Genomic DNA, 12,981 nt, shown 5'->3' on the forward strand with positions numbered 1-12,981 from the left:
GACTTTGTCATTATCTCTAAGATAAAATCATCAGTTACACTTGTATTGGTAAGGAGAGGTTTAAGGCCTCTCCTCACATGTGCATACTTCTCACTTATCCTCTGATACAGCGAGTGAAGAAATACACCATGGACAAGTTTGTTGTCATATTGAAACTCTGAGCTACCTTGCTGAGAGGCAAACAATATTCTCTGTTTAAGCCCCATTAACCGGTACATGAACTGTTGTGGGCTTTCTCTCTCCTGTTGTTTGGTATTGCTAAGATCCTGAAATAACTGCACTACTCTCCTCTCGTAAGTGTGCTCTGAGGAAGCGCTTAAGTTCAGCTACAGTTAATCCCTCTTTGGTCATCAGCATGTCTTTGAAAGTACCAGGCTTGATTATCTTTAGAACCGTACGAATTACTTCTGCCTCAGTGAAATTCTCAGATATCCCTTCCTCAATCTGCCTACACAGTGAGCTATAGCTATCATCATCCTTAAATTCTGTATGCAGAAACAATGAGGCAGAAACTTTAGTTTGCGTTCAGCTCGACTGCAGTATTTATTCTGCTTCAACAGAAAAGGAATTAAATGTTCGACTCGCTGTAGTAATAAAGCAAAATGCTTGTTGTAGCATCAGGTACTTCACAGTACTTTCAAATATGCAAGACATCACCATATCTTCAGAAAATACTAAAGTAATGATAACATAGCACAGCTAACTAAACAATATAAAGGTCTGTACTTTTCATTGTGCTTCAGTTGACGTGAATTACATATTAACCAGTAGAATAACAAAAAACGAACTTGTACTCATTTGGTTCTTTTAACTAACATTTTCAAGTTCGACACTTTGATCACGTTGCACCTCAAACACTAATGTACAAGCTTACAGTGAGTAACTAATACATTTGCCGCTCATTGCAGTACTACTCTTCTGTCACACATTCAGAAATTACTGTATTTCCATCACTTTTCAAGTCGAGTACAATACTTACATACACCGGGAAACCGTTTAACATAATGTGTTATACACACACATTAGCAGTGAATGCCTTTTCAGATCAGTTAACAACACAAAACTAGACCATTAGCGTTTCTATTGTACTGTGGGTTACTCATTAGCAAAAGGTCCGCTAGCCTAGCATGGCAGTGTATAGCTAAACATCACTATTTCACACATTACGGCAAAACTATTCAACTCTAAACATTGCACGTTCTCACTAAGGATTCAAAACACACTTATCCCTTATACTGGGGTACATGCATGCAAATGTGAGGAACATTAACCCACCTGTATGCAGAAACAATGAGCCAGAAACTTTAGCTTGCGTTCAGCTCGACTGCAGTATTTATTCTGCAGCGCTTGCCTCCTACGGGTTTTAAGTTCCTCCCACGCACTATGCGCCACCTAGTGACCTCTTTAAGTATCGCCCCACCAAAGTACAATACAATGAAATTGGCCTTTTAGTAACTATTTAATACACAATATCATGAAAATAATTATATGGGTGTCATTTAGCGATGAATGGTAGTATAATGAACTGAACTAATTAAATTTAATTTTTCTCTCTTATGCCTAACTGTGAACACATTTTTTTAACCCTTTACACTAGCTCCATTACATATTTATTGTGCAGACATGAGAGAGTAGTATCAATCTTCTGCCTTTTTTCCCAAAATGTCAAAACTACTCCTTTAATGCTACTTCCTGCATCTAGATCTACAAGAATATTAAAAAATTGCCAAACCGTTCCTGTCCACCAGAAAGTGGTCCAACACCCTACTCTACTGAAGACAGAGACTCTCACCTAAATGATGAATGGACTTTGGTTTTCTTAGAGAGTGGTGTCTTGCTAGAGAAAGTGTCTTGCTCAGGGACACATTGGTGTCTCACAGGGGATTTGAACCCAGATCCACTGCCCCATCACCACCCCAATACCACAACTCAATATTGTGCGCATTCTTGTACCTGGGAGCACTGGAGCACCAAAACACCAGAAATACAGACAATCTGAAGGAAATATTTATATTTGATCAAACCTGAGTCTGTATGCATTTTTTCAACTGCTTTAACCAAAGTCTTTTCTAAAATTGGTTATTCATATGACTGTAGGAAAAGAAAAAAAAGAAAGAAATCACATGCAGCAACAATTACCCCTGAAAACATATTCTGTTTCTCCACTGAAGCCAAAACTACTGACCATTATCATAGCATGAAAAAGTGGAAATATAATCTACGAGGAAAAACTGCCACTCATGAGGTTAACTACTGTATATCAGGTCCAACTGACAATGCTCAAAACAGCTTCCAACACACTGCCAGTAAATGAAGGATTGTGCCACAGTTAATGAAGCTGTATATGCTAATAAATCGCTTCATCCTGGCAATTCTATAGTGAGACTTGCTTCTACAGGCTAAATTTGGCTCCCTTTAGCCACCAGTTTTCAGTGTATGCCGACAGGCTGAGGGTTCACAGACACAGACAGACACAGACACAAGCACATAAACCCTTCAAAGGGGCTCATTTAATCTCAAGCTGTTTATGAGTGAAGCGTATTGACTTAATGGTGTAATAAAAGATCAATGAGCCCCCATTTAAAAACAAAACAATCTCGGCTCCCACAGGAGGATGGAAACACATAAATCCATCCCCGATGAGATGGCACTGTGCGTATGCAGTGATAGGATGATGAAATGGGACAGTGTGGAGAGGTATGATGATGGATCTTTATCATTGTGACAGGTCATTGGAATCAAGGCAAGGCGGCTGAAGAAGAAGGGAGGAACGCAAAGAATGAGGGAAAGGGGATGCATTAGGAAGACCAGAACCAGAAGATTTAAAATAGCCTGTTCATAAAAATGTGTGTGTGTGTGTGTGTGTGTGCAAACCACATTTCCAGAACCACTGAATAATGGCACAAAGCTTGAAAAAGTGTCCCTGCTGCATTTTCAACCAGACTAACTAAGGCTCCTACCAGAAACCCAAATCACAGGCTATCTGGTGCCTTCATGGAAAAGGGGAATGGGAGAATAAATATTTCCACATCTAAACTATTCGCAATAGCAATTAAATCATTGTGTCGTGAAATGAAAAGTCCATTGCATTATTTAATAAAACATTCTCTTTCTCACTATCTCTTCTGCCTTGCTCTTTTTTTTTCAAACTGACTTGCTTTTCAATCTGCGCCCAGATTGATTTTCAAATTACTGGAATCTGCTTAATTAGCCTAATGTATTTCATTAGCATATGGACACCTGACAAAATCGGCTGACTGGATCTGCTCAGACTGGATTGGATGGGCTGGCTGAATGGTTCACCGGTTCTGGCTAATCATGTTGTTTTCTTCTGACTGGACGATTGGCTGCATGCATTGTAAAGGACGTCCCCCTTCCTCAGTTGCCATTGGAGACATAAACCTTCCACAGTTGCCCTAGAGACAGCTATGTCCCTAGTCTGAGTGATGTGGGGCTGGTGATGGCACATGTGGTTTTGTTGTGGTTGAACTGGTGGCTGTCAATAACAAATCATGTCAGTGATGAAACTATAAGTTTTAATCAGTTTGAAGCAAAAACATTTAGCTGAAACATTAGAAATCAAGTTTTCACTTAAATGGGATGAAAACTAAATGCTCACTCATATTTAATTTGTTGGGTTCTCAATATACTAGCAATAGTGTAAGTAAAATGTACTAAAGCTGATTAAAGGTATCATCAGTAAGACGTTGTAAACTACACTAAGTATATAGCTGTGATGTACTGCAGTGTTTGCAGACATTACAGACATAAACAAACCGTTTAAAGTCTAAAATAACATTAACTGAGATTTAGTTACTGTTTTCCTTGTATTTATAAACCTGTCAATCAATTGGAGAGTTACAACCATACTTTCACAACCGCAGTCTTCACTTCAACCACCATTTGACAAGTACACACATACTGCATATTCATAGACTAAAACACACAGACCATACACACTTATATATATTTTCAGGTGACTGTCCAAAGAAAACTATGTATTCTTAAGATAAATAAACCATTTATAAATCCAAGGGATTAGCTAAAGAAATTGCATTGCATTATCAGAGCTCATGAAATCGGAAGGTCGGCGGTTCAATCCCTGGCTCCCCCTGGTTGCGTGTCGAAGTGTCCTTGGGCAAGATACTGAACCCCGAATTGCCCCTAGCGGCTATTCCGCCAGTGTATGAGTGAGTGTGAATGTTAGTTTCCATTTGAGCGCTTAGGCTCAGTGTATGAATGTAGTGTAAAAGACTAGAAAGGCGCTATACAAGTACAGAGCATTTACGTTGGAGATACATAACGGAGATATGTATAGGACGGTGATTTGTTTTCCAATCACAACTATTGGTATTGTTACAAATGTACAAATCAGATTTCGTAATTTTACACAAAACATAAAGTTATATTTTGTATATTTTTAAATTATTTTAGCAGACCACACTATCTTGAATGACAAGACTGTATTTCATTTTATGACAATAAATTAACTAAATAGAATTAAGTCATCGCAAACTCTACTTTAATGCTCAGATTAAACTACAGATTGCATCATTGAAAACTTGGTGTTAATACATAAATTAAGTGTGTCCTACCAAAAGTACAATAAAATAAAGTAAAGTTAGGAATCTTCTTTTGCATCTGTTTAAGGGGACTGTGATAGACCCATAGGTAAATGCAATTTTTAGAGCTATGAAAAATTACCATTTTCAAACTTGTCTTAAAGACCCTTCCTTTTTCACAGCTTACTTTCAAGCAGGCCCTCTACTTTTCAAGTTCTTTCATTTTAGTTGTAAGCATTAAGCAGAACTTCCCTCCACATCTTGTAGTTGCAAGCACAGTGGGTGGAGTTGGGTCAGAGCTTGGTGCCTCTGCTGCTGCAGAGACGTGGCTTAGCTTGGCTCTGAGAAGAAAGGCTTTGGTTACAGCTGCACAACCAGCACCACATGGTGTAGACACCCACCCATAAAAACAACATCCCAATACAACCAAAGTAGAACCGGCCTGGTCTGTTTAACTGTCCTATGAATTATTTATACTGTAGCTACTCATGGGAAAGCACATACAGTTGGAAATAACAGTCATGTAGAATTCCTAAGATAATGAAAAGTTTTGTTTATATGAGAACTATGTATTTTTTCATGGAGACACAGTCAGATTTATCATACATTAGCTTGCTAAACCAAACATAATCCGCTTTGCGAGACTAAACTACATCAAAGACTTCATTTCATCTATTTGCTCATTTTATGATGTTTCCCTGAGTGACGCTCTAATGAGGGAAACTATAAGATGCTGCTTCTCTCCATCCTATAGCTCTTTTTGGCAACGCAGGAAGTTAGCATCTAAAGATCACAAGTCTAGTGATTAGAGGTTAGCATTTAGGCTGGTGTCTGCAGCTGTGGTCATTAGAACCGCACTGATTAGGCACCCACAGGGGGTCCACATGATTAGGTATTTATCTGCAGCCAACAGACGCAATTAAAATTCCCTTCTCAAAGTCAGCCCAGGCCGGAACCCCAAAATAGGGCTGACACCCCCGCCTCCTACTTTTCTTTTTCTCTGTCTTTCTGAAAGACGCTTTCAAATCTTTGTGGCTCAGAGCACAAGGTCTCCACTTTATCTCAATTTGCACCTTCTTTATCTCACTACAGGACTGTACTTCCATGCAACCTTCCCTTTCTTTCACAGACAATCTCAAGTTGTGCCAAATCCCAGGGTGGGAGAGGAGGCGATCAGACAGACAGGAAGACAAGTGCAGCAAAAACACACACATCCACACAAGCAGCTTTATGAGGCATGCTGCTTTCAGCTGTGTTAACATTCTGATATTTATCGGATGTGCAGTGTTCATCATGTCACTATTTTAGTTTTGTGTGTTAGCATGCTAAAATTTGCTAATCAACACTAAACTCACAAGGTCGACCAATACAGGATTTTTAAACCAACACCAATTTTGGTATTTGGGGATTTTAAAATCTGATATTACGTAAGTATTATTTTTTTTCCTCTTTTCAGAAACACATAACATAAACAAAGACTTTCCCTAGAATGTGTTATGTGTAGTTATGACACCTCACCAACACAACATGACATAATGCAATTTAAAAATATTTAATATTTTTTCTGGTATAAATACTATTTTGAACAAAACTGCACCTGGTTATTTCAGCTGATTGCTGTGTTTTGTGGTGGATTTGTGGGTGTGTTGCCAACAAGGGAATTGCGGCGTACCCCCTAGTGGACAAAGTATGCAACGACAACACTCCTCTCTCCATTTATTTTTTAATTGTCATTTATCGTTATAAACAATAAATTGCTGTTATAAACATGCAATTAGCTCATATCGGCCGATAATATCGGCACACCAACTTATCGGGCTCTATTAAACAAAAGCTGAGGCTGATGGGAATATCATTAGTTCTGGTCATAAACCAAAGCCTTGAAACATTCTGACCAGGTGATGGCACTAGATTCCTTCAATTCATCCACTGGGGACCTTGAATATCTGTATCAAATTTTCATGGAAATCCAACCTCAGAGTTGTTAAGATATTTCAGTTCAAACCAAAAATATAAGAAAAAGTCAGACTATACCAAATTTCATGGCAATTCATAGTTGTTGAGATATTTCACATTGCCATCCCTAGAGCAAAGAAAAACAGTAACAGACAACAGAAGAAGGTAGTCATAGAAATAGGCAAGAGGAGAGAGAGGCAGCTAAAGGCTAAAGCAGAGAGAAATCGTGCATGAGTGACAGGATTCCCCTAGCATTTGGCTGCAGTAGTTGATGGAGACAGATGGTGGCCCAGTGGAGTCCCTTCATACCAGCAGACCAGCCCAGCTGCTGAGGCCTTCAGCTTTTAACCCTCTGAGGGCTGATAAGACACTCAGCTGAGGGGAAAATAGGTGTGAATGAGATCTCAGACACACAGATAACCAAAGTGCTACAGACGGGGCATTGTATTAAGCAATAAAAAAGCAGCTCATCTATATGTACAGATGCACTGGTTTAGTGTGCGTATGTGTGTGTTTGTGTAACGCAGCAGGGTTTTCCGCTTAACGATCCTCTTTATCATTCAGATATCAATCCTTCACTAAGCACTGACATTTGCACACTTAAGCAGCTCCACTTCACTATTGTATACACACATAATTTTACACACACATACACACAAACACTTTAAGACAATAAGCTGGGCATCAGTGTGTGAAATTCCCTCCGGACGGTGACACGTGAGAGAGACGAGCAGTGGAATAATCCCTGTCATCTATCCCAGATCCTGAGAGTCGTCGGGGGAAAGCGCGGCTGCCTGCCGTGCTCCCTTCTCTCTCCGCCGGAATCTCTCCCTAGCAACCAGGCACTAGTGTGGTGATTGGACCAGCGTACCAGCGGTTGCTATAGCTACAGGAAGCTCCCCATCCCTGTCAGCCCCCACTTTTTTCCTGTGATGTGTCTCTTTTTCCGTTTCTCCTCATAACCTCTCTTTGTATTTCTCTTTATCCCTCTCGCTATTTGTCTTTTCCTCTCCCTCCTTCCCCTCTCAGCCTTTCCCATCAGAGAAAAGAACAGTAGGTTGATGTTATTGACACGGAGGTTCAGTGTTGGGGGGCTAATGGCCTCCAAAAGGAGGCTGAACTGACTTGAAACAGGTCTGCAGAGAACAAGAGAAAGATACTGCAATTTTACAAAAGCCATGGTGAGAATACCTGCTCGAAATGGAGCATTAGCAGAGCAGTCAAGTATTTATCTGACCTGCCTGTGGAAATCTGCTATTCCCTTTAGCGCTTTTTTAAGAGAAAAATCTGTTTTATCTCAGACAATAAATAACTACTGGGAGCAGCCTGACAGTTAATGTGTGTATGTGTCTGCATCTGTCTCCGTCTGCGCTTGTATATTTGTTTCTGTGCCTCTGTGTCTTTTGTTAGCATGCGAGTTGGCTGCATGGGAAAACAGTACCCATTTTGCCTTTGCGTGTGATTCATGTGTGTGTTAGCCTTGCGCTCGTGCCATTGACAGGCCCCACTGTTTCTGTTGGAATCTAAGAGTGCCAATTACCCTTCAGAGGCGGAGTAAATGTGGTCACTATGTCATTAGGCCAGTATGCACGAGTCAGCCCGTCTGCTGGTAATACAACACCACATCTTCCACATCATCCATACAGTACAATCCGCTGCTACAGCATCCACATAATGCGCACACACACACACACACACACGCACACACACACAAACACATACACTCGCACTGCCTTCTCAATGTCTAGAGTTGATGCATCAGTCTGTGAGCTGGCTTCTTCTGTTTTCAGCATTTTCGTAGCGTTCGTTGTTGCTTCTTCATGCTATAATCAGCTGCTGTATAATGGGTTCAAATGAGAGGTTAAATGCACATGATTAGTGATCTGTTCCGCATCTGACTAATGCATGAGGGAGGTATTATGATAATGTGGGATCCAGAAGGCAATGTGGCTTTATAAAAATGTGGGCAAAGACAGAGGGAAGATAAAAAAGAGAACAAGGGAGAAGAAATAATGGACCGGATGGATGGATGTATTTTGACATGCTTAGTGAATGTGTGTGCTCACAAAATAACTCTACGTCTGACTGTTTAAGACTGCATGATCTATTCAAGGGGGTATAGTCAGCCCTTTCGAGGACAAATGAAGACAAGTAAAGAAGGAAAAAGAGGAGAATGAGGAAAAATGGGGGGGGGGGGTAATGATGTCATGGTTTTCCAGTGGAAATGAATGGACAAAATATCATTAGTCAAGGTCAATAACCTGCTGATTCTCTAAAAAAAAACTGTCCAACAGAGAATGAAATCAAATGTTGAAACAAGCACCAGTCACTGAGTTCATAAACACACCCGACAGATAAGGCAATTGGCTGCTGACAGTGAACTGTCACTCTGGTGCAATGGTATAATACAGTTTAGCCACTAGCCTCTAAACTGCACAGCCCGCATGCCAATGTCATCCTGTTCAAAGATGAGAAATTTATTTCATGCTTGGGTGACTGTCATCAGGAAAGAAAGGGAAAAAGAAAAAGGGAGAGAGGGAGAGATAAAGCAACAGAGAGATGGAAGGGATATATAGAAATTCAATGTTAAATCATGCTACTGCATTCATGAACTTTTCAGCCTCAGAAAATGTACACGGCAGCTAATGAAAAGCGGAAGAAAAATGCAGAGACGAGAGAATGAATGAGTTTATGAAGTTCAAAAGAACATATAACATGTTTGTGTGTGAGGGGGGTTAGACACTGAACAATAAAAGCTTTAGAAAACTGCTGGCTGTGCAGAGGCCCATACAGGACAGCATATTATGGGAAGGGATGTGGCAGAGTCTGGCCGCACAATAGTGTCCCGTTGCCTCACGGGATGTGGAGAACTCTCTGGAACATGAGAGGGGAGGGCTGTCTGATAGCTGTATTCAACATGATGGTCTTTGACAGTTTTCCATTACTGTACGGCTGTTATAAGTGAGAGGGGAAACGGAAAGGAAGGCGAGCAAGTGAGAATCCAATTGGTATTACACTCAAGTGATGATGTAATGTTTAGGCGACACAGACAGCACCCCCATCCCCCTTCTTCTTCTCTTTTCTGCTTGGTTCCTGTGTTAACCCCCCTTTTTTCTCTGGGGCACAGAACAGAGCCTCTCGATTGGTTAATGGCACAACAGAGATGCTGAGAATATCCACCAACCAGGGCCCAGGGTGTCCCTTCACACCGTTACCACAGCAACCCCTTACAACCACAGTGAGCGTGCACACATGTATGGATGTGCACGCTCATATGCCCGTGTGCATGTGTGTATGTGTGCACTGTATACATGTGTTTTCATGTGCGTGATGGCTACATGTAGGGAAGATGTGAAAACAACCCTCCAATGAACAGACTTCAGTGAGTTTATCTGCAAGCACAGCTTTGTGCTGTGCAAAAGTACACTGTAAGTGCAGCTCATACAGTAACACAACACAACTTACTCTGCTTCTTTTCCTCGACAACAGCTGCTGAAGACCTGACTTGTATAAAAAAACAGCTTTGAAAGATTGCCCAGGAAAGTACCCTACATCCATCTTCAGTCATTCTAAGCACTGACTATGAAAAGTTTTTCTTCAAACAAGTGAAAAAAGCTGCCAGCAGGATGCACTAATTCACTCATTCTGTGTACATGCATATGGGACTGAATGATTTATTAAGATGGATATTTGGAATGAAATGCAGTATATGTAAAACTGAACAGAAATAATCAGGAATAAATCTGTTCAAATAAAAATTAGAAAGTATGCCTATTTGATGAAATTTGGAATGTTATTAAACTAAAATGATTTAAATAGCCATTAAATTATTTCATTGTTTTCCGTTGACAATATGACACATCCATCCATCCATCCATCCATTCATCGTCAACCGCTTATCCTGCGTACAGGGTCGCGGGAGGCTGGAGCCAATCCCAGCTTACATTGGGCGAAAGGCAGGGTACACCCTGGACAAGTCGCCAGTCCATTGCAGGGCAGTGACAACTAACATTTTAAATTGACAGTGTTTACTGGGAACATTGTCAGGTCCTGAATATTTCCACTCAAGTGGTCAAGTAGTATACTGGTGCATTTCTCATTACCTATCTCTATTCAACTTGTGTATAGATGTTTAGTAAATCAGAGAACTATTATAGGACCGCTATAGACATAATGTTAACATAACTCAATTGATCCCATGAAAGAAAACGATTCCTGGAGAAGTGGGAAAGATGTGTTGGAAATTATGTCAGATAAGTCCATAATTATGCAAAAATGGCTATGACTTGATTACTGTTGAGTACAGATTTCTTCTTAATCTAGCTGGTAGCTTTTTTAAAGTCGTGTGCAAATGACTGAAAGTAACCCATGACTGACTGTCTTTGCTTTAGAAACGGCATTATTAACATAATACAGAGAACACTTGCTCCGGGCCGTACAGCAGCATGACAAATAACATTCCTCGGTTCTTTGATTTCTAATTTCCACATGCACACATACTTATACTTATACTTGACTATCATAAGCCCCTTTCAGAACTGCACTAAACTCAGCAAATGTGCTGGCAATTTTACATGTCAGCTTCATGTATGAAAAGTACCCTGAGAGGTTGTTTTTTGCGATCTTGTCAAAGGAAAAAAAAATCTATCCCATTCGTCAGATCATCTGCTTCCTAACTTTTACACTTTTATTTTTGCGAACTGCTTGCAGCATGAAACTCCTGCAAAGTGTTTTGCACAGTCCACAACAAGTGAATAAAATGGGAATTGGAATGGAATGATTTAATTAACCTTTAAACAGATCTATAAATACCATTACAGAACCCATATATTAAAGTGGCTATTCACAAGTAGATTCCTCTTAAGACATTCCAAACATTCTAAAAGAGAAACACACGACACACTATTCCTGTTGTAAGTGAGTGTGAGATTATGTCACCACTATATCTTTTGTAGGTCACCAGTGCTCACCTGTAGAACTGAAAAGCTAGGTGAGATGGTCTTACCACAGTGTACAACCGAGGGAAAATCCACTCCAAGCTGGCAGCGCATTAACAAGCTACCTTAGCAGGAGGTTAAGTCCCCTGCAAGGCACCTCTGATCCGTTTAAATCCCCACTGTGGGCTAATAGTAGCACTCAGCATGTATACTAGGAGATGGATGAACGAGGGGATCCATCGTATATGTGACAGTGTGTGTGTGTGTGCATGTATATGGAAGGCAGTGACCAAGATAGGTGTCTTGTTTCTAGTGTACTACTGGAATCTGAATCCCACCTGTTTGTGTGATCCCTAAAACTGTTTGTCTGTGGTGTTGTTAAGGATTTGGTTCATGTCTTACCGGTACAGGTGAAACACTTGACGTGAAAATGGGTGTCTTGTACTCGTACCACCTCTCCTTTGCATGCTTCCCGACATCGCTGGCACCGGATTGGTCCAGAACTTCGTTCACTGCCCGCAGAACCTTGGTGATAAGCTGCTGAAGACAAAAAGGAACATTTAGGATTGTATTTCTGTGTTCAAGCTGAATTGACTGTCTGCCAAGCAACAGTTAGTGTTGCTGTGCGTGTGAAGCTTTCCATTCGTGCACATATGCAATTTAAAATGAAAACGGTGGAGGATTACCACTTGAAATCCTTAGTAATTGTTTAAACAATGGGTTCTTTCTGACAGTGGTAGACAAAAGCAAGCTTCTCATTTCTAACTAACAATAGTCTATTTTGCCAGCTGAAATGACAACTGTCTGTGGCAGATTTAAGCATATTAGATACCTAGCTAATTAAACTAATGTTAGCTTCATCAGTTGGTTGAAAATTATGTCTCTGGCTAACTATATAATATTTCAAGTTGATTTGTCTTAAAACAAAAGCTCTTTAAAACTATCTCAAATGTCCATTTGATAGCTACATACAGTAGGCCTACACACATTTTGCTAAAATAATGAGGCTAAAGCTAACAGGTCCCTATGAAAAGTCAGCATCCCCAAGTTTGAGAATTGCTGGAGCGCAAATCCACTAAATCAAATAGCCTACTACACACAGTGGATGTGCTAGTCATGCATGAGGCTTATTTTTAACAGAACTTATAACCCAATGTAAAATAAATATACATGGCTTTGGAAGTAATGCTGTGTTAGGTTACTACTGTAGGTAGTATTCTATTTAGCTGTTAACACACTGTTTGATCCATTCCAATTCTATTCTTCTCTTGTGTTGTAGAGAGACTTAAAAAAAACTATCCAAACTCTTTATACACTCAATATTGCTTTGACTAGAGCTCCATGTACACCGTTTCAACATGCAGAGAAGGCCAAAGCTTGACAGGCCTGCGGTTGCTAAGCTATGTTTGGACAATCATAGCACAAATAGATTCACCTTATTTTAACTGGTACACAATAAAAATATAATTGGCCAATCATGTAGACTGAAACAAATACAGTATCTTGCCTACTAATGAAGTTAAACA

General features: G+C 40.2%; 1 protein-coding gene across 1 annotated transcript in view; it reads right to left on the reverse strand.

Moving 5' to 3' along the window:
* The window catches only part of LOC119882131 (actin-binding LIM protein 3-like), a gene marked incomplete at both ends in the record, with an annotated part of 34,297 nt that extends 22,268 nt beyond the window's left edge, over positions 1-12,029 (reverse strand). The window contains one exon of the mRNA XM_038692142.1: positions 11,858-12,029. Within this exon, the coding sequence (XP_038548070.1) occupies positions 11,858-12,029 (172 nt within the window). The remainder of the gene's footprint in view (positions 1-11,857) is intronic.
* Positions 12,030-12,981: the final 952 nt, after the last annotated feature.

The sequence above is a fragment of the Micropterus salmoides genome, unplaced genomic scaffold (genome assembly GCF_014851395.1).
Source record: "Micropterus salmoides isolate LMB-PRFRI ecotype aquatic unplaced genomic scaffold, ASM1485139v1 Ms_hic_scaffold_2929, whole genome shotgun sequence".
NCBI lineage: Eukaryota > Metazoa > Chordata > Actinopteri > Centrarchiformes > Centrarchidae > Micropterus > Micropterus salmoides.